The 23,302-nt window shown below is 34.9% G+C and overlaps 1 protein-coding gene and 1 long non-coding RNA gene across 3 annotated transcripts in view; one reads left to right on the forward strand and one right to left on the reverse strand.

Annotated features, from left to right (window-relative positions):
• Positions 1–23,302, reverse strand: part of NAALADL2 (N-acetylated alpha-linked acidic dipeptidase like 2) — a 291,771-nt gene that overhangs the window by 89,561 nt on the left and 178,908 nt on the right. Inside the window, exon 6 of the mRNA XM_010716883.3 lies at positions 5,611–5,754. Coding sequence (XP_010715185.1) covers positions 5,611–5,754 — 144 coding nt within the window. The remainder of the gene's footprint in view (positions 1–5,610; positions 5,755–23,302) is intronic.
• LOC109369518 lies at positions 14,316–17,757 on the forward strand. 2 transcript variants are annotated; one of them, XR_002118665.2, is made up of 5 exons: positions 14,316–14,388; positions 15,686–15,776; positions 15,893–16,005; positions 16,679–16,759; positions 17,593–17,757. It is a non-coding gene; the product is annotated as an uncharacterized LOC109369518 (long non-coding RNA). The 2 variants fall into 2 exon arrangements; XR_002118666.2 differs by lacking the exon at positions 16,679–16,759 and having other exon boundaries at positions 17,593–17,756.

Below are 23,302 nucleotides of genomic sequence, written 5' to 3' on the forward strand. Positions count from 1 at the left end.
AAAAAAAAGAAAAAAGTTACCAACAAGGAATCAAAGATTGAAACATGGTTTACTATGGCATTTCCTTAGACGAATTTTAGCAGCGAAGATTAAACTTGTAATCTTAAAAGATGCTTCTATTCCTTAAGGTAAAAAAAAAAACCACCATATTAAATTCACCCAATACATGCTGACAGAATACAGCAGTAAAAACCCAGCCAACCAAAATCAGAAATAAAACCACAAGTAGGATTAACAAAATTCTGTGATAAAATTGTTTTAATCTTTGTAGGTTTCCCTAACCTAGGCCTTTCCCCAGTTCAATCTTTCTTGAACATTCACAGAATTATACCTCATTTACATGACACTACTGCGGAAAAAAAACAAACTAACAAAAAACCCTAACGAGAACAACAGAAGAAACATATGCTAAATGACATGGGAACAGGTACACCTTCATATTAGTAATCACTGTGCCAGCATAGCCTTTGGTGACATCCTTATGCCAGCAGAAGACAGCTTTGTTGGCTTAGCTGGTATTGGTTGAGGAAATGATTTAAATACAAAAGTAAAAAAGCTTGTAAAGCAGCCAGTATGTATTAGATTTGTCATTGCAACTGATATGTGGCACAGTGTTAGGCCAACAAAATGTGTTTGATTAAAAATAGTTACTTTCGTTTGTTTGTTTTTAAAGTCCAGTTCTGCATTGACAATTATTGCCATTCCCTCTGTCCCCAGGTAGGACACATTAGCTACTCTGACTCCTGGAGTCTGTGGCAATGGAACAAAACATCCAAATACAGGGCACAGCAGATAACTTTAAAATGTTGTGTTTGCATAATAATAGATTCTATTAACATTCAACTCACCTGAAAGGTCGTAACTCCTATCTCAGAAAAGCAAAATGTCTTAAACTGTTCTAACCTAAATGCTACAATTGCCTGACAGTGGCCATAGCGTCACCCTGACATTCCAGGAAGGTGTGACAGCTCAAGCACTGCACTACTAACAGCACATTGTGGTTAAGGGCAAAGCTTCAATGCCCACATCCCAACTGTCACACACCAAAATTAAAATATTCCACTGATCATTTTGCTCTCCATCACCTGGACTGTTATCCTCCCACTGCACTGCTGACAGCTTACTTCCTGTCTTTGCTTCCCAAAATAAGCCAAATATTACAGCAGAGAGTTTACTGCAACATGTAAAATCAAAACAATACATCTCTATGATACTTCAGGGCTCATTTGCTGGTACTTCATCTGGTAAATTTACTTTAAAATTCTCTTAAAATAAAATTCAATATATTTTCACTCACTCTCCTCCATTAATATTTGAGAAAAGCAAAATGATAGGTAGGATCTTTTCTTTTGCTTCATAAAATGTAACAAGAATATTTATTTCGTTTTATTGTACTCAGACAAAACCTTATCTGCTATCAATAATATCATCCTTTATGTGAAAATTGCAACAGTAAAGAATATGAAAGCCAATCAGTGCATTAAAAACAGACCACAGCAAATTACTTTGCAATAATTATCATAGCAAGTTAATAATAAGTTTGGGTTCAAGTCATAATTACCTTTTGCCTTCTGATGTAAGTTACTGCAAAGTTTATTATCAACATCATGATGAAATGATTGCTACACAAATCTGCAGATACTGTTCTAGAATTTTATTAAATCTTTAATTTAAAAATGCATAAATCTAGAGGGCTCCCAGCACTGTGACTGGTACCTTTATTCATTGTTTTGGTCATTTAAAGAAGTCTGAAAACAGCTCGTGGCACCCACATTGATTAAACAGGTTAAATTTAACCTACATTATGCAAGTTACCTCTTCTTCTAGCTCCTTGCTCAGAGCCATTATAGAGTCTGCTTAGGGCTACGTTTAATAGTCTGCTAGAAAAATATTTCCAAGCCCAAACTGATTTGCATTCTTCTAGCCAAAAAACTTCAGACATGTTTCTTTAGACCCAGTTTCAAATCCTTTTGAAAACAAGTGACTTAACTCTCTTTTTTCCTTAATCAACATCAGCTATCTAGTCTTCAACTGACAAGGAAGAAATAGGAAATTAATTTTGGGCCATGCACACATTCTGAAATCAGATAGTCAAGTTAAGTCATGTACTGAAGTAGTCAGCTTACAGTGACTTGGATTTAAAGGCTCAGTACATTGGATGAAAAAGCTGAAAGCACTCTTTGGAGTACACAGCAGAAGTGAAATTTAATCCCTTTATGATACTCCTGACAACAAATCTCACTTCCTAATACTGTCTTTTAAAGGTATTGACAATTTTTTTCCCCTGCATTCTCTGAAAAATGAGGAGAATACTACCCAGGATATACCCTGACTTTATGTAAACCAGAAGTTATTTCTGAAGTAGAAAAGTATTTACTTTTGTTGGTATTTTTTATATATTTACGTAACTTGAAGTCTGTAAATTATCTCATACCAAATTACTGTCACGTCTCCAAACTACCTGTTTGTAAAAATGCATGGTTATTTCCTTCTTATTTGATTGAGAATTTTAAAACTATACAATAACAATCTACTGCCTGGAGCCTAAGTTTACAACTACTGTTTGCATGGGTTGACAGTGATAGGACAAGGGAAAATGGATTTAAACTAAGACTGGGAAGGTTTAGGATACATATTAGGAGGAAGTTTTTCACACAGAGGGTGGTGAGACACTGGAACAGGTTGCCCAAGGAGGTTGTGGATGCCCCATCCCTGGAGGCATTCAAGGCCAGGCTGGATGTGGCTCTGGGCAGCCTGGTCTGCTGGTTGGCAACCCTGCACACAACAGGGGGGTTGAAACTGGATGATCTTTGAGGTTCTTTTCAACCCAGGTCATTCTATGATACTAAGTAATCAGGTGTGCCACATTTTTTGTTTCACTTTGAACCTTGTCCCATAGTGATATGGAGTGAAGGCACAACACTCAGTATCAAAGACAGGAATTTTGAGAACGCTTCATTTGTATAGCTGCATTTTATAACCTTGCTCTATTTGAGAGCTTCTTTTCCTGATTTATAGCAATTGAAACCAAAGCACCATGTTTCAGCCAATATTCTAATAACATTCTCTCTCTCTCAAATAGCAACAACAACAAAAAACGGCCTCAGAAGTGTACAGCTTTTCTGCAATACTTCATTCTTAAATTCCTTCTAATTGCCCATTTTTGAAAAAGTTCATGGGAGTACAGAATTTTAAGATTAATGAGGATTAACAAAAGAAGCACCATAATAAACAAAAGACTAAATCTAATTACTGACTTCAACTAACACAAAACTAATAACTAACTTAATTCCCACTCTCCACTGTTTGGGTTTTAAGTACCTGATATATCTCAGATATCTCCCCCCATGTCCTCCCACTCCCTCTATCACGTTATGTCTCTGGAAAACTGCAAGGCTAAGGGAAAAAAGAGGCAATATGAGAAAACTATATATAAATGTTTTATCATTACTGATGAATCTGCTGCTTGGCTTTTTGAAACATACTGATAAGAGAATGATCATCATCTTATTCTAACAAATTTTAAGCCAACCAATCATCTGAATTGCTCATTCATCTCTTTTGACAAAAATGATGAATTCTATGTCAGATGTGAAATCTTTCCCTTAAGCTTCTTCAAATCAACAGGAAGACCACAAATTCAGCCTTCACTGTTCTCATACGCCCTGCTCTGTTCAGCATACTCGCTTTAGTTATTGTTATAAAGTAGTTATACAAGATTTCTTATCATGAAAGCAATTTTTTTTTTAGTCTCTGCAGAGCTACTACCGAGCACTTCCAGAAAGTATATGCTCCAGACATTGATAGCCATACTGTTATTTCAAAGCCCAGTGTATCATGAATGCATGAATTAAGCAAGGCTTGTTGCGACAGAGCCGCCTGACTCAATAAATTAAGATTAAAAAAGAAAAGGCACATGAGTTACTGTGGTTAAAAAGCTTTATATGAAATTGGAAACAGGCTGCTGTCTTCACCAGAAAACAGGAGGATGTGGATTGACTCTTTCTAAACTGTCAGCTTGGAATATTCTTTCCAGAAATCTTTTACCTCATAGAATTCCCGCCTTCTCAGGGCGGTAAAACAAACACTACATCTGTCATACAAAAGGTAGAATAAGTTACCCCTCAGGTGATTCTATACTGCAGCCTCCAAACAAACGTCTTTGAAAAACAAACTCCTTGCAGCTTTTTCTCAAAAATGAGTACTTTTTTGACGGCCCAAATTCATAACTTCCATCATGCATTTCAGATGTTGAAAATTTCTACAATGTTAGCAATCTTCACACATCCTAACCGCTCCTTTAAAAAAAAAGTTGTTTTATTGTTTATTCAGTCTTTGTTTACTGGTTGGTGAGAAGATCAGCTCATCTTTAAGATATCTAGTCAGCCATGCATGGAGAGCAATAATTGTCTTAACTACAACAGCTTAAGACACGAAGTGTGAGGCCTTACTGCCTTTACATTTAGCGTACATAACTGCAAATGCTAACGCAAGTCATAAAATTAATCAGCCTTTTTTATGACTTGTTTTATTGTATTCCTATTCCACAGTAACTTTCCAAAGGCAATAAATAAACGATACAGTACATATGTTTGCCCTTAAAATTTGCTTTTACGATTATTATTGCTCTTAGCGTAGGTTGTAGTGGCTAACTTAATTTGCCTCCCCAAGTACAAGACCATTGCTTTCAATCACTTAAAACAACAGGCATTATAATAAAAGGTATATTTTTTCTACACTTTTTTTTAATGGTGACAGACTATTACTAAACAGAAATCAAGACAGAATTATTACTTTTGCATACAGCTCTTCTGGAATGCTATCTGAAACGTGTTCCTCCCTTGAAACGCATTGCATCACTTTTGTTGGAAGACTATTTTCACTTTTATTATTAAAAAAAAAACAAACCATAAATTTGTTCAAGCAATAATCTGTAAGAGTTTGTTAATAGCATCATCTCTGAAGATGAATGCATCCTTTCTTTTCATCTAGCTGTATTTAAGTCATTTTGCTTTTGTCATGATGACTGTTTTTCTGGTGAAACTTGTTGAGAAAGGTGCCCGAAGGTTTAGACAATACAGTGTCTTTTTATTCTACAAAAAATAAAAAATTGAGGAACACAGAAAGACACAATGCTATGTAGAATTATTATGCTAGTGGCACAAAAAAACCGGCACAGAATAATACTGCTCCCAGAGCCTTGATGTTTAAGCAGTTCAACAAGGCCTAACAAACTGTAATAACTGCTCCCTAGTGAAGATATCTAAAGACAGTAGGATTTTTTTAGTCAATAGCAAGAATTAGAGCTTAATACCTTACACTAAGAGACTACGTACTTCAGATATTGACTTATATTAGCTGAATACTAGCAAAACAGAAAAGTTATACCTAACTACAGTAAGGTAGCCAACGATAAAGGAACAAATGTCTTTTTTGAGAGCATAAGTTCTATTTTTTTTCCATAACCTCTTCTAGAAAACAGCTATGCAAAACATCCTTATAATCAGCTAAATCTCTTGGCAATACACTGTTCTAGAAAACAAATGTAGAACCCTTGAAGAATATTTCATAGTTGAGAGAAAAAAAACAAAAACATTTGAAAAGCATTACCTGTACTCGACATTTGCACAGGTACACACTTGTCTTTTTGGACTCTATTCTCAGGTATGAAAGCGAGTTTTTTGGCAAGAGATGCAGAAATTGGTTGCACTAACAGTGTCGTGAGGTTCAGTCGATGTTGCCTGTAGTTTCCATCTTAAATGGCAGAAAGAAAAGAGCAATTTTGTTAATTATAATTAAGAATTTCTGAATAAAGCGTAAACCAAGTGAAAAACCAACCATCTACAATACAGATTAAGACATCTAATTTAGATAATCAGCCACTATTTTCTTCTTACCTTACTGAAAAGATATTCCTTTAAGAACGTTTACCTCAAAATTACATATAGATGTTAAATTAAGTATGGAATAATTCCACAAGAAAAAAAGCTTTTTGGAGTCCAAGCAGATAGTAGATTGTGTGTGATTTAATAACAAAAAAAGAAATTACTGTATAGTTAACGGAATCAGTGAACAATAGAATTACTGATTAGCAGCAATTTTCGAATTCAAGAAAGAACTGAACACAACATTACACGGAAAAGAAGATATTTAAACTGCTTGAAATCAAACAGAAGTATCTGTGTGCACCCAAAGATGTTGCTATTGATAAGCTTGTTTGCTTTCCAGCAGATATGAAAATATTTAAATATTATAAAAGTTACGCTACTTAGCAATACGCATTTAAGAGGAGAGCCATTTTCACACAAAAATCTTTTTTTTTTGTGAACTCTGAAAAGAACACACACCACGGAGGATGCACGTTGATGAAATACTACAGGCTGATGGAGAGTAGTTCTTTTAACATACAAAGAAACCTGGAAATTTGAATATACACATTCCGTTTCAAAGAATACAGTTTGATCATCTCATTGACTCAATAAGTATTCAACACAGCTGAGGTGACTGCCTTATTTTATAATTGCAGTTGTTTTTACGATGGAAGGTTGAAGGTGCAGATGAAAGAGGTGTGGAATAAAAGCACATAGAACAGATAGGTACATATCAAGTGGAAGAAGGTACACTTCAGAAAGCATCAGAATATTTCATTTACATCTTTAAGATCTTTAGAAACAACAGCACAAGCATCACTGTAGATGAAGATTTAAGCGTATTTTAAAATGTCTATTTGAAAATAAATGAGTTTCCCTATAAATCTGCCAACACTGAAGCATGGGAACGTTTCTGGAGATAACAAGACATGTTGGGAGAACAACTGACATAACCGAAAGAGAAGGCAAACTCCACAAATGGAAATGCTTTAACACACCTTGGGACAAATCATTCATATATTTTTCTTGAATATTTTAGTTGGTCTTCTAAAAGCATTGTATCTTCCCAAGGAAAGCAAAAATCTTCTTGTAGATGAGAAGCACACCATGGAAAGGGAGAGGAAGTTCACAGCATGGGGCAGAAACAAGCTCTGCAAAGCTCTAAAAGCCTTCTAACATGCCTGTGCAGATGGAATAATTCCCAAACTTCTATTCAGAGATTCAGGTTACAAGGCCTATCTCCGAGACATCCATGCAACATATTTTTCTGCTGGACTCTTTTACAGCTGGGAGGTATCCTTTACATTCTGTATGACTTGAAATCACAAGGGGAAGAAGCTATCAAAAATCAGCAGCAAATGTTCTAATAAACTTATAGAAAATTACAAGCAGATGTGTTGTTACTGAACCGCAGCATACACGAGCATATGCATGCTCCCTCTTTTGTTTTATTCTTTTGTGTTAGAAACTCCCAAGACATCTTCCAACTTGCCCTCAATCATAATACAAAAATCAACCAACGCTGTAACATTTAATTATGGAGAAAAATCTGTTATTCATCTTCAATACATAGCAGAGATCTTTTCAGTGTTCACTTCTTATAAGTGGAAAGATGAAAGTGATCCAAAAGTGATAATTCAGAAGGTGTTGTTTTTTTTTCTTGCCTTATCAAAGCTGGACAGGGCTGAAAATCCCTGAATGTTACTTCAGTAAATTGATAGTAAATTCAATTTGCTCAAGCTTTAGCAGTCTATTTCTAGAATCAAAAAGAATCCTAAAATGCCCATCCAAATAATGTAACTGAGACACTATTTTGTCTACCATTTGTCAATCTGCAGACTATATTACAGGAGCATCGAACCTCAAAATGCTGTAAATGAAAAGCATCTATCCCTTCTCCATTTATCCACAACTTGAGCTTCACACCTGAACAGACTGTGAAAGACACACATTTGAGAACAACTCATATAAGAAAACTTCTCATGTTTAAAAAAATAAATCATTTTAAGGTATAATGTACAGTTTAATGGGTAGGACAAAAAATGTTGATCTGAGCTACAGAAAGGGAGATTTACTTTATCTGGAAGAAAAACTTCTGAATTATAAGAATTAACTTGTGTCAACAGGAGGTACAATATCTACAACAGCAGTCAGGAACAACACAGATATTGTTCATCTCTTCTCTGAGGCAGTGTGCTAGATTAGATGTCCACCTGATATCTCTCCACCCAGATTCTATGAATCCTTAACAACAGAAAAACTAATTAAAAAAAAGAATTAGAACAAATACTAAAGCGCTTTAAGGAAAAACTTTGGAGTTACTTTCCCTCTACCAGCTATTTATTGGCAATCACAAGAGCATCTTTGTCCTATGAGGTGTATACAAAGTCATCTGCATCATGACCAGGAATCAAACAAGAAAGATTCAAAACCTATCCCCCATGAGAAATGCAGTTCATATGGAATAATTTTGAGATCTCCTGGGCTGAATTCTTCCAGCTTGTTTTTAAATCATGGGCTTGGTCAAGTATCAACTGCAAAAGACAACTTGACTTCCCAAGTAAACTGACAACTAAGAACTTTGTGAGGTTCTCATATCATCTTTCCCTGTTGAATCCTTGGAGAACACAGCACTTTCAGGATCTGGGAAACCAACAAATGCTTTGAGAATAATTTAATATTAAGATTTTGCTTGTAATTAAAATTTCATTTTATAGCATCAAAATGGTTCAAGAAACAGAATTCCTTACACTGCAATTCTAACAATACAACTGTGCCAGGCCTAAAACTGCTATTCATTTAAGAAGGACTCCAGAGAATATTTTGCAGTACAGGAAGAAAAATATATTAATCAATTATTAAGTTTATTTGGGGAGTGGAAAAGGAGGTAATCTTTAGAAAGTTTCTCATACAGAGCAAGAACTGCACTTTTCCAGTGACTTTGTTTTGGGTTTTCTTCTTTACCGTAAGCACAGACGAACCCATTTCCTGCCCAGTCTGGGTTGCACACTTGTAACCTAACATTTCACAATGTTATGTCATGCAATTTACTGATGTTAGTAACTTATTCTGAGATTTCTGAAAAGGCTTTATGAGGACAATTGAACGTGTTACTTGTGCATCGTAGTCCACTCAATTCTGGATTAAAAGACAATTTTATCATCACTTTAATGACCAGTCAAGCCTGAAATCAGAGCGCAAGAAACAGAAGAGATTTAGTCACAATCTCATACTTCTCTACTCGAGAGAATTTTACTTTATCCACATCTTCTCCAGGGTTGCACAATTTGCCTTTTATTTGTAAGAGTTTATGGTATAGGAATCAATTTTCTGTTCACTTCTATTTAAATTTCACGTTCAGAAAACACCATATTTCATCTTCAGCTGTTTATTAAAGTTGCCCTCTGCCAGGATCTGATAAAACAAAGTTAATAAATAAAACTGCTTAAGAAGTTTACTGATAAAATTCATTACTGTAATTCTATGACCTGAACCACTGCTTTAATGACCTCTCAAAAAAAAAAAAATAATAATCACAAATTAAAAAAAGTATGACTGAACACGGAACTAGAATTGCATATACCTACATCTTTGACTTTCTGTTGCATCAATAATAGAGCAGTAAAGTTTTGAAATATCTGAAGTGAATGGCTCATTAATTTTTCACCTTAAGCTTAATGGAAATTTGACAAACAGTTTTATGCTGAGAATAGAAACTCCAAGAAAGACTTCATAGCACAGTATGAGAATAAATTATGGTGTAAAGGACAGAGTGAAGTGTGTTTGGTCAAATAAGATGGCTCTGTCACTCATTTGCCTGGAGCGAGCAGTTAGTTCAATGCATGTCTGTGAAAGAGGTATTCTTCCACTTCAGCATTCCTAGCATGTTTTCTGTGCTGCCCTTTGTAAACCATGTATTAACCATGATCAAAACAAAGATGTAAGAACTGACATATCTCAGATATTTGTACAGTTTGTACTTTGAATGTATACACCCTCACACAACTGCACTTACGTCTTCGGCAGCTGTTAAGTTTCCACTGGATCTCATGAAGCTAGTCACAATTTCTTTTTTCTCTATATAGTTAACCTATGGTTTTGCTGACCTACATCTAGCCCCATGCCAAGACTGAAAGCATTAGACAGTGCTTGCTACAGCGAGACTCCATCAGCTGATTGGTGACTCTAGGTCTTAAACCCACATTGCTACTATTAATAATAATAATTCTGCTATGCAGGAGCTATTTCACTGTATCTTCAGTTACTGATGTTTACCAATATGTCCATAAGCAATACAATAATAAAGTCAAGATTCTCACATTACAAAAAAGCAGTCAACAACACTTCTAGTTAATCTTGCTAGAAAAGGCTTGCACTGTCACACTGGTTAATTAGACAACAGAGATTGAAAATTCTTGTTGGTTTTTTTGTTTGCTTGTTTGTGTTTTTTTTGTTTGTTTGTTTTTTGCACCTTGATCTTCCAATGAATAGCTCCACAACGTAACATTCTTTTAAGGCAACTCTTATTGACTTCCTATTTACTTTTCACTGGCTTTATTAGCAATAGTGCAGTCATACCAAATTGCAGATTTGTTTCAAGAAGATTCTTTGAATTCAGATCCAGTCTAATCTCCAATATAAAATTGTTCCTATCTGCTACAATTTTCAAAATCACTGAGCAGAGTAAGATGTACATTTTTACTTCTTAAAGGCACTATTAGAACACTGTACTAATAAATTGTTCTAATAAATTATTTTCATCTGTCCCTTTTTGCTTTAAATTGATATAGTGAGAATGCTTATTCAGACCAAAATTGTTGCTCTCCAAGCACTTTGGCAATGAAAACACTGTGAAAATAATACATCTTCTCAACATTTGGATGTCAAAGTCAAACATGTTGTTTTCTGTACATAAAGACTATTGCATAACTCTTCTTTCATCTTTCTAAAGCAAATAATATTCTGTGGAGTCAGAGTATTCTGACTGCTGTGTACTAAAAATCTTGCTGATCACCCTACGATGCTCAAAATGTTTTTCATTAATAGGAGGGAGAATAACTTAGCTTAAATACTTGGACAGTATCTTGCTAAGTATGGTTGGGAATAACTTGTTGAGGAACAAATTATTCAAGAAAAGAGCACAATCTTGAGTAGAAGTCCTTGGAATAGAAGTGATAATAATCGTTTTCCTGTTACATCTTTAATCAGCTCTCTGCGTTGTGAAAGTTTGTCAGTTTAGAAGTTCACTGCTTCACTAGTCATTAGCATTATAGGAACAGAAAAACATTTGCTTCTCTTGTGTTTAAAAGCAAACTAACTAACCAACCAACCTTTGATTCCAAGGATTTTAACAGCAGCCACCAGTCAGGACTTTCCAAGCAGTTGTACAGGACATCAAGTATGAGACTGTCATGATATCAGCTGGGATACAGTTAATTTTCTTTGTAGATATTTCATTTTGATGTATGATGCAGCAGTTTGGATTTTTGATTAAAACTGTGGTGACAACACACTGACAGTAAGTAGTTACAGAGTACTGCTTGCACAGAGCTCTGAATTTTGCTGATCCTTGTGGTGCCCTGCCAGTGAGGGATTGGCAACCACAAGGAGCTGGAGAGGGCTGATCCAACTGGCCTAAGAGACATCCCATGCCATTTGACATCATGCTCAGCAATAAAAGCTGGGGGAAAACAAGGAGGAAGTGGATGACTTCTGAAGTGACGGCATTTATCCTGCCAAGAAAACATTACACACAATGATCCCAGCTTGCCTGGAAGTAGCTGAACATCTGCCCACCAATGGGAAGCAGTGAATGAGTTGCTTGTTCTGCTTTGCTTGCATGCACAGCTTTTGCTTTACCCAGTAAACCAGCTTTATCTCTACCCGTGAGTTTTCACACTTTTACCTTTGTGATGCTCTCCTCATCCCAGCTGAGGAGAGCGAAGGAGTGGCCTAAAAATTGCACTCTCCTGTCTCAGAACAAATCACTTTGCCTTAATGTCTGCTTAACATATTTTAAAAGTACTGTCAGTCTCATTTCTTTTTAAGATAAGTGGAATACAAAGCAACACATTTATTTTGTAGTAGCAAAACCGCTTTGACACATTGACGCAAAAACATCCAATTATTGCATTTCTCTTCTAAAAAAATTTTATAGCAACAATACAAAAAAAAAAAACCAAACTTTTCACAGCGCTCTCATCACTTTGAATATCCTTTTCCACTTTGCTTGTTTTAATGACTAATCATTAAAATGACAAGAACTAGACAAAAAAAAAAAAGCTGAATTAATGTTTCCTTTAGACCCAGTGACATGGAAGTAAAATTTTTCCTATTACATATCCTACACTAAGTTGCAAAAAGGGAAGAGCAATTTCTCTATAGATTAAACATAGCTGATATATATTTTAATGTCCTAGTAACAACATAATATAGCAGGGGAGAAAAATTATAAATATTGAATATCAGATACATTTATTTAATAAATCATTCCCTTTAGGTAAAACTCCAGCATACCTGCAAGTCTGTTTCAAATGCCCTTATCTGTTCCCAGAAAATACTTCCCAGATTATTATCTGTACTGTGATCTTAAATTAGAATTTGGTAAGTGTTGTATGTCCACATGAGCACAAGGGAGCACAAATCAAACTGATGTACTAAGCTTGACAGCAGTAGCTTGACTGGGAATGAACACAGCAAATGCATGGTTCCTCACTTTGGATCATTCCCCTTAGTACTTTTTGTAAGCAAGAATTTTGAAAACATCAAAATATACGACTAAGGTACTACGTAAGTAGCACAAAACTCTTCCCACACTTAATAGTTTATACTATAGTTTATAGAGACACTTTACTCCTTAACAGGATTAACTGACGTTCACTTCCATATCTTTGCCTGATTCAAGATAAGTAGTTAATGTTTCTTTTAAAAAATAACTTTACAATACTTTTTACAACTGCAGTATCATAGTCTAGCTAGAACTTGCACAGTTTTTGATGCTGATTTCCTTTTCCTGCCTGGCAGCAGTTCATAGTGAGGAAAGCAGTAATTACAATAATGCAACAGCTCTGGTCTTCAGAGTGAGCCAACAGCTTTTCTCTAGTTCACAGCTAGATACAATAATTGGCAAGTAACAAGTTCTCTTGGGTTTTTTGAAAGACTGACAGTTGCAAGAATGAGAATAGGGAATGACTGGTATCAGTCAGTTTATTTTGTTTGCACAGCAGTATCAGTATAACCAAAAATTCTTCTCACCCCTGCAAAAAGGATCCAGGTAGCCTCCAAGCATGAGTATCAAGTCATGCAAACAGGCACAAAAGAGCCTGCTTCCTTTCCTACATGAATTATATTTCCTGTAAAGCATTCCAAGACATATGCAATTTCTGTCTCACTCAAAAGTTAATGGGTTGGCCCATTAACTCGTTCCTTCATGAACAAATCTTGTTCTTCTGTACTGATGATGGCCACTATGTAGGAGAAATAAACAACAAATACAGGAACAAGAGACTGACACGGATTTCCTTCCCTCCAGTGATGATCAAGACTATAAATAGTAAAATAACTCCTGCTTAATGTGAAGTATGTTTGCATCAGCTAGCCTATTCATCAGGTTACATATGCTATCCTGAAAACGACTGTTCTGGATAAAAACAAGCATGACGTCCAGCTTACACATAATAATGAGATTTATTATTACTAAAAATAATAAAAGTCCTATAACATTCTATAAGAGATGAATGGAAATAGAAAATCTCTAAGAAAATACTGAAGGTGACTTGTCTAGGATACCAATTACTTTCTTCATAGCATATAAGTAACATTGCAATGATTCATAACCACATCTTGTCTATATATTTGGTCAATAACATAAAAGTGTACGCATTACCTGTAGTACACTATGCTTCTCTTACAGTAAGATATATCTGTAATTTATTCTTCCATATTTGAAACTATGTGAAATCATGTTTTGGCTTCGGTTTTTTACAATATACGTGGTCGTTAAAGGGTTCTGAAGTCTCCCCTTTTTCTCGTAGATTGCTACCCTTTCTTCTCACACAGTACTGTCATAGCTTGTACCAACACAGTTGTATCAGTAGCCACACTATGACCAAAATCAACAAACTTTCTTAAAGTTCTGTTAGAACAGTTCCCTAACCTGTATCACAGCAGTCCTCTCAACAGATAAATCACAAATGTAGGAGGCAACCTGGGACAATGAGGTAGACAGGGTGAAAGGATTTTCTCCAACAGTTGTCTCCCAAGGCCTCATATTGTCAAATCATAATTACAGAGGATACTCTTGACCTCTGGGCATAAAGACAATGTTAGAATCATAGACTGGTTTCGATTGGAAGGGACCTTTAAGATCATGTGGTTCCAATCCCCTGCTATAGGCAGGTAGACTTCCTTCTAGAACAGGTTGCTCAAAGCCCCATTCAGCCTGGCCTCAAATGCTTCCAGGGAGGGGGCATTCAGAACCTCACTAGGCAACTTGTTCCTGTGTATCACCGCCCTCAGAGTAAAGAATTTCTTCCTAATATCTATCCTAAATCTACTCTCTTCCAGTTTAAAGCCGTTTTCTCATATCCTGTCATTACATGACCTCCTAAAAAGTCCCTTCCCAGCTTTCCTTTAGGCTTCCTTCAGGTACTAGTAGGCTGTTATAAGGCCTCCTCAGAAGCCTTCTCTTCTACAAGCTGAAGAGCCCCATTCATTCATAACTGTAGATATTCAGTTAGCATTTAACTTTTGAAAAAAAAAAAAATCACTAAGACAAATCCCCTTACTTTCTCTTTTGAGTGCCATCTGTTAGGCTTCTCCTTAGAGAAATTAGCACATTTCCATACTGGCACTCTGAACCGTAAATATGGCATCATCTGTAAAGTTATGAAAAAAAGTCCCTTCTGGAAAAGATAATAGCATCATATAAAATTACCAGAAAAGATTGAATTATATGTGGAGAGTATTGTATAGATATTACATGAAGGCTCTTTTGGCCCCTGAAAGGCCTACAAAAGCAGAACCACAGAGCAGTTGAAGCTGAACGATCCTGTGTACATGTTAATGCCAAGCAATCTGGTAAATTTAGGATAAATTTCTTCCCACCCATATTCAAAACCCAAAATCTTAAACCTGTTCACATCTCATATCTGTTTTAACCCATCACTGTTAAATCCTATAGTCTCCACTCAGTAGAACCATAAATGCCTCCAGGAAGCAGAGAGAACATTTATCTCCATCTTCAATAGAATTGAATCAAACAAAGAAAATCCTCACATGGAATAAATACTATTCCTTGACTCTGAATGCTGTATTTGCGCTTAGACTCACCCCAGACCTCTTTAATAGGAAAGTATTACTCTCCCACATCACTCTACCACTGTTGTAAATCTCATTCAGCACTTATTTCAAAACACATTTGAAAATCTAACTCTAACACTGCCTCTATTCTGATTCTATTACATTTTGGTCACAATTCAGTTCATAGATTTTTGCCTGAATTTACAGATGGATAAAATTCAGTAATAGCTTACTGACTTCACAGTAGATAATAGATGTCCTTGACCCCTTCATACTGATAGGCAAAAGCACAGACAAATATACAGATGTATGGTTGAATGCAAGAAGCCAAAGAATACAAATAGAAAAACACATGGAATAACTACAACAGGTTAAAGGAGTGATTTTCATAAAAGCAATGTGTGAAAAGGAATCAACACTGCCTATGTTATGTCATCTCTTTCTCAACACTGGCAGTAGTAAACCCAAGGGCTGCTCTGAAAGTCACATCTCCTATTTTATTACATTGGCCCAAGATACCAGAAGTGGATGCTAGTGGTGTGACAGAAGGAGCTGAACCTTCCCACCAACATTCACTTAAACTTGGAAATGTGAATGAAGGAAAAGGTATGTATTTGAATTCCTCCATGTGGAAAAAAAAATTGACATTCATGAATGCCTGTTGAACGTTTATGGAGACCAAACATGGATGCTAATGTGAGGCAGTGGGTGGTGTGTTTCAGCAGTGGAAACATCGATGTGAAAGGCGAGCCGTGTTCCATATGGCCGTGCACAGTTGTCGCACAACAAAATGAAGAGCATCTTGATCAGCTCATCCTTGCAAATCAGCTAATGGGTATGACTATGTTGAAAAAGAGTGTTTTGTAGCTGAAAATTTTCACTATCAAATAGTGTTGTTGTGCTCTTTGTATATGTTGTAGCTTCAGTGGAAATAAATAGGAGGCATTATTTTCAGAGTGATCTATGTAGATGCTGTATTTGAAAATTCCATTGGCACCATCTCATTAAAGTGACAGCCTGTACAGTACAATTCTTTACTGTTACAAGTACTGTATTTTATATATGTGTATACAAGCTAGAATCCACAGTTTTGTAATTAACTATTTCATGCCAATAGATTTGTAAGAAGAAAGTTGAAATTTGTCCTCAAATATGTTTTCTGCTCAGAAAAAAATATTTATAAGTGGACAAATATTATTTTCCTATGCTAACAACATTTCATTCTCAAAAATATTATGTTGTATGAGATCACTTAAGTCAGTAAGTCAGAACTGACTGAACAGTATAGCTCTCCATTGCTCTTCATTATAAGGACAAAATTCAAGTATTTCTTCACATGATTTCAGGTTACCAATACGTAATTTCATTTTATTGACTGCAGTTCAACTTCAGTACACAAGCCTAATATTTAAGTAATAGCAGAACAGAAAGCAAGAATACTATTTTAGTCCGTAGACGCACTTGATTTTTTTATTGTGTCATTATTTTGCATGTGGATTTTACACAAGCATCAATATCACCATTATGTGGAAAGACATTAAACACTGTGAAACAAGTGGAAACTTACTAGATTAAAAAAAAAGCACAAGGTACTGTATTTATTACAAATATATTTTAACTAAAATTAAATTTTAGTTAATTTCAGCTTAATTTCATGAAACAATTCTAAGTCCTTTTTTCCTCTAAAATGACCAAAGAGGTAGCCAAGGACAAAGCACAGAGAGGGCATTTGAAAGATATTCAATTACTTTGTTGACAGTCACAGCCATCCCAGCCACTAATGTTGAGTAAATTGTCACAAGCAGCTTCTGAGGAGGTGGTAAACGCATTTTAATTAAGCAGATGCATATATAAAAGACTGCGTGTTGACATTGCAATGATTTGAGAGGAAAGAGAAATGAGAGAAAGAAGAGTTTTCTTAAAAAAAAAAAGTCTGCCCACCTATTTAATTCAGTTGTCATTAGAAGTCAATCTTAAGGGTGGCAGTTGAAAAAGTGGCACTGACTCTTGAGAAGCATTAGAGGGTTGAGAGGGAACACAGAAAATGAAAACTTGAAACAATCAATCACTCAAATTATTAAATATATTAGTAAGAACTTGCTACAAGATAATATTCATCTTACTTACAGAATCCTCTTCTGTTTCTAATTAGACAGTACAGGACCTGGATTAATGATACTTCAAGTACCTATGGACTTAAATAACTTAATCACAACATTACATTTTGAGTTATGTATGCAAACTCGATTGTTTAAATAATAATTTTGTCATCAGAGCTTATTGAGCAGAAGGTACTTAGTTTAATAAGATCTTAGATTCATTGGGTTAATTATACTTCCTTTTAAAAAATCTATTCAATAATTTTCTGTCTCACACTGTAAGAAAATAGATATTTCAAAGCTTGTTTTTTGTTCAACTCTAGATCAAGTCTGAAGAAATAAAAGAAGCCAGAAACAAGCCTATTTAAAATCTAATGAAAACTGGTGCTTTTTTCTGCTGCTAGTTGGAAGTATGCTTGCTGTTGTTGGTTCCCTGTAGTCTGGCAAACTCACTGCAAATAAAACTAATTTTCTTTTGTTCCTATGATGTCTTAGCTCAATATAAAACTCTACAAACACACACACACACACACACACGCTCAATTTTTTTTTTTTTTTTCCAAAGCTGCAACTATAAATGTGGTTTCTTAAGAAAATATACATAATGTATAGGGTTGATTTCATAAAATCATTCCATTTAGATTCAAAGATTCTTAAGTCAATCTGCAGTTTCCTACATGCATAGGAAAAATATTTATTTTGAAGAAATAAATCACTTTACATGAGCCCGGTAGAATCTGCGCTAGGTGTCTGGGCACCCAATAAGTCAGTGTTCTTCAAGGAATATTTCCAAAATGATTCATCGGGCAACAGAAGCAACTGATGCTGAGTCTGTTATGCATTCTTATCCAACACTGTACTTCAAAAAGCTTTAAAATACCTGACTGAAGTGTAAGAAGTCCTGCATGCAATAGACAAATTCTATACTAAATTCCCCTTAACCCAACTCCGAATCACAGACACATGATATCTTTTGCACAAGCTGCCATAACCCTATTTTCTTTACAGAACAAAACTCATTTCATTAAGGTCAGATAGCTTGACATCTTCAACAATGTTAAGCTACAGCTGAATTACAATATGCAGCCTAGGGCTGGAAATTCTTCAGTCCAGAAAAGTAAATAGTCCACAGAATAATCAGGAGATTGAAATAATTCAGATGAATTTCTGAACCTGGGAGTGCCTCTTCAGAGCAACTTTTATTTATCTAAATCCCTCATTAGCTTTAATGCCATTCTGTGTGGTTCTCTATCAAGGATACTTTCATCCATGGTGCTTCCTGTCTGTATACAATTTAGAAAGAACAGCAAAAGCAATTTCAGAGGTTTGACTGAGGTTAGCAGATGTAGCTACCCTAAATGGAATACACATGGAATTGACAACCAGAGGGTATTTATTTCAAATGCAAAATTGTAAAAGAACTCACTGAGAGGCACTGCAGAAGCAACTTTTTATGACCAAATGCAATTCTAAAGTACATCTGCAATTGGTTATGAGCTTTTTAGCACAATTATTTAGCTTAGATTATTTATAAAGTCAGTCTTGCCATCTTAATTGCATTGTTGTGTCCTAGAATTTTACAGAAATATTCCGATTAAGCAGTCTACATGTATCTTGAAATGGCAAAAGGAAATTAAACAACAGATACAGTGTTGATTATTTATCATGATATTTTGGTAATTAAGCATGATGCACAACCTTATCTTAAACAGTTAAATAACATACGGGACTTAGATAAAACAGAGTTACTACATACTAGTATCTTCATTGTTACTTTTGTGGTCAAGAACTACTCTACATTTCTCATAAACAGATGGAGTTACTCAGTGAATGGTTTACAGATAACAAACAGCAGCAATAGCTAAATGGAAAGCAAGGTCAGGTGTTCAAACATCCCGACACAACTTAGCAATATCAGTCTCTAGAGCTGCTCATTCCTAAAGCAAGGGACTCAGTTATCTTGTTACAGCTATGCACTACTACCGGCTATAGTATAACCTCTAGTTGGAAATGGTAATCTTAGTTGCATGCAGATCATGAGGCAGAGGCCATTACCTTAGTTCATCATTTCAGAATACAGCACATAATTTACTGAAAAACAACTTATAGATATTTTCTGCATGTACTAAAGAAATCAGAAGTATAAAACACAAGTAACATAGATATTAACAAAAATTTTATTGCTCCTGCTTTAGGAAATCACTGCAGATATTTGTCTACGCAAAGTAAATATATGGATTTGTAAAATTCTTCAGCTCTAGAAAGGCATTAACTTTCTCTTCAAAACAGCACTAAATTTCATTAACTATACAAGTAAATATAGATTAAAGTAGCAGGTGTATCAGGGAAAAACTTGCTAGATTTTCAAGGAACACTCCTGCTGACAGCAGTACATGATTCTCTTTGAAATAACTGAAAAGCTTTGTTACAATAAATAACAAGAAATGGACAATAAATAACAAAATGTCAGTTTGGAAAGACAGACTAAGATGAGTCTGTCTTTGCTAATGTCTTCAAAATGCTTACTAGAAAAATTTTAAACACACAAGCTATATAAGGAAGGGTACAGATGAGCTTACATTTTGCCTACTTTAACAGAAACTAATTTAGACAGAAGTTGTACTATTAACAGAACCAAAGAAGTTTGTTGGGTGTTACAGATTACTAACCGTACTTGATGAACTATTGTAGACCCCATGAAAGAGTGGACAGATAGATAAGTACAGTCTGAAATACTTTACACTACTAGCAGTGAAATATGCCTCTGTAAAAAATAAGCCAGCTATATATTAAATCTTGTTTGAGTATTAGATTAAAAAATAAAAGCAAATATTGCTACAGGGATGTTTATTAACACCTTGTCCAAAGGAGAAAGAGTGGGTTCCCTCTGTCTTTCAGTTCAATGTCATTAAGCCTTACCATGTAGTATGAAAATAAGAAACAGCACCTAATTTAAAGAGAATAGAGTTTCTGTATGATAATAAAGAATAAAATGTTAAGAGAGTCAATGACAGCTGAAAAGGATGTGTGGACATGCACTGGAAAATTGAATTTATTTTCAAACACCCAACTCCAAAACCTCTTCTGAAATGCTGTTGCACCAGCTACACAAACATGACATTTTTTATCTGTATTCACTTGACATTGCAGTAGTTTAGAAGTGGAAATATTCTGACTGAATTCTGACCCTAAATTCAACAGAAAACTCCCAGAAACTTTAAAATAGCTGGAATTTGAGACTGTTTCTCCAGACTCAGACGCCTCTCTACTATGTTCATTCTTTAAAAGCAATCACAGAAGTTTATTGTAATTCTTAAACTACATAAGAATATTACTCAAGAGATGATGATTATTTTTTTTTCTCCATTAAAGACAATGAAATATTCTTTGCAAAAGACTGTTTACGCGTAACAAGTTTTCTGGAGCCATAATGTGGGAGTATATAATTTCATAGCTATTTGGACCATAAGAATTCAACATGTATTCGGGTTATTATAAAATGCAAACCATTTTTTCCAGTGAGAATCTAAGGAACTTAATGTATCAGACAAAAGTACTTACAGTAAACAACATGTTCCTTCTAAAAATTGCTTTCTGACTGTAAAGACTCTTTAAAATGAACATACTGTCAATCTAACAGATTTTTTTAAGAGATTTGAAGGAGTCAGTTCTGCTCTAACCTTTCAAGTGAAGTAGCAACTAACATCAGAAGTTACATTGTAGAACAAAACAATTCACAGTTGCCGATACTCTTTTGGTACAAATATACGTAAAAACACATTCGACTGAAATCTAACTCAACTAATACAGGCAATCAGATGGGATAGAACTCATTTGAAATAATTAAAAGATAAAGAACTATGACAACAAAGAGAAAAATGTTTTTGTCGTCTAGATGCTTTTCAATGAATGTTACGCAAAGTTAGTCTATCCATTTCAAACAGCCCATATAATGGTGTTCATATCAATACAGTGTCTCTCAAGACATATTATTTTGTTCTCAAAAAGAAGTCAATAATACTAAATACCAAAATAAATTTTTTTACTTTTCAATGCAGAGTTTACTTCGTAAACAACGACTGACAAATAGGAAAGGTCAAAACTGAGAAGATTAAGATGACTTCTCAGAAGAAAATCTGTTCTCTCACCATAAAGTTCTCTTTGCCAGTACAAAAATAAGACATTAAATGATAATTCAAAGGAAAATATTGACGTGAAGCACAAGAAAAATATACCATCAGCAAAACATGCAAATCACTGGCTTTATATTCCCTGACATTCTGCCTGACTTCTCTGATATAACTGAAGCTTTCCCTCCACAGGTGTCAAGCATTTCCTTCCTCTTTTTGCTCAAAGTGGCAGAGATGCCATGTGAATAGAATTTCCCTTCTGGTTGAGCACAGTCAGTCTCTGCAATTGAAGCATAACAGCTTCCAGTTGAAAACGATCTAGTGAATGATGCTTAGCTTTTGGAAATTACTCATAGAACATGATGAACAGCCACCAACCTTTATCAGATAAACTGATAGAAGAGTTACTAGCAATTTTAGGACGTGCTCCATAACAATTAGAGCATCTTTATCAAGATTGAGAAGATAGTGTTTAAAGGAATTAGAAGCTGTAACTTATATCAATTTTAATAGACTTTAAGAAGTGACTCCTCCTACAGAGTATGATACGAAGCACAGTAAGAAAGATGCTAGAACCTGAAATGGAAGTAGGAAAGTTTTAAATGTGTTTTGGAAATATAACAAAAAAATCAATGAATTGAGGAAAATCACCAATTTTAAATTCACAATTGCAATTAAAATTACACAGCATCAGCACTTAGGTTTTGTTGATATAGATGCTGGACTTTTCAACAACAACAACAAAAAATATTTGGAGTACTTTGTCCAATTATGCCCCCCAGTAACAAGAGACATACTGAAGAGAGTCCAATAGAGAGCTACTAAGATGATGAAGGGACTTGGAACACCTTCTAGCTTCTACCATTCTGTGATTTTGTGATATTAAAAAAAATGATAAAAAGAACTAAAAACTCTTTTAATGTAAGAAAGCAGAATGAAGAGTGTACTAACCATGACTGAAGTCAGCATACAATAAATTTGTTTTATATTTATATTCATCACAGTTCATCTGATTTAGCAACAATCTAGTATGCCAATAATAAATGATAGTTGTGAGACTAACAGTATTAGGAGATATAAATCATTATTATGAATTCAGCTAATCTCATCTTCCATGACAGGTAACAAACAGGAAATACATTACAATGAAAGGCATATCCTTCAGCTAAAATAATGTATGTTTAGATTTTCCACATAATCAAACCTGCATTTACTATTAAAATAACAAAACTTATACAGCCTGGAAATGCTTAGATTTTTCTTCAGGAAACAAGTACAGTGCAAAGAAAACAAGGAATATTTCCATTAGAATTTAATTATTATATAAATCACCTGAATGCATCTAAAATTGAACAGGATGGTATGAGAAAATACATATATATGTATACTATGATTTGCCTGATGTCCGATACAAGAGAAGGACAGTTTTGATAGCATTATTAATGGCTTGGCAGAGGGAAGCATATGATATGGACTACTACAAAAATGAATAAAAACATATCTGTATGAATTATTCTGCCTATGAGGGAGATAGTTAAGCCAGAAGAAAACTGTAATATTACCACAGTTTGTATTTCTCTTGGAAAGGTGAATTGTGAAGAATTTCTAGAAAGCCTGAAGAATCTCTGAAGTAAAATTCAGCTACCAGAGAATTCTGGAGACGTTTCAACTGTGCCCATAAAGCCTCTTTTTCTTCTGTCACCAGCCAGCCGTCAAACTTCACCATAGATTCCATTTTTCACTGGTACAGAGTATATCTAACATCAGTGTCTTTTACATCCATCTGACTGGTTAAACTTCTGAGGAATGCTTTGTTCACCTTATCAAAGGACAGGACAATTCAAAAATACTCATTCACTTTAAAGGAGGAGTATTCTAGTTAACAAGCTTACTCAGCCCAATG

Source organism: Meleagris gallopavo, chromosome 11 (genome assembly GCF_000146605.3).
Source record: "Meleagris gallopavo isolate NT-WF06-2002-E0010 breed Aviagen turkey brand Nicholas breeding stock chromosome 11, Turkey_5.1, whole genome shotgun sequence".
Lineage (NCBI taxonomy): Eukaryota > Metazoa > Chordata > Aves > Galliformes > Phasianidae > Meleagris > Meleagris gallopavo.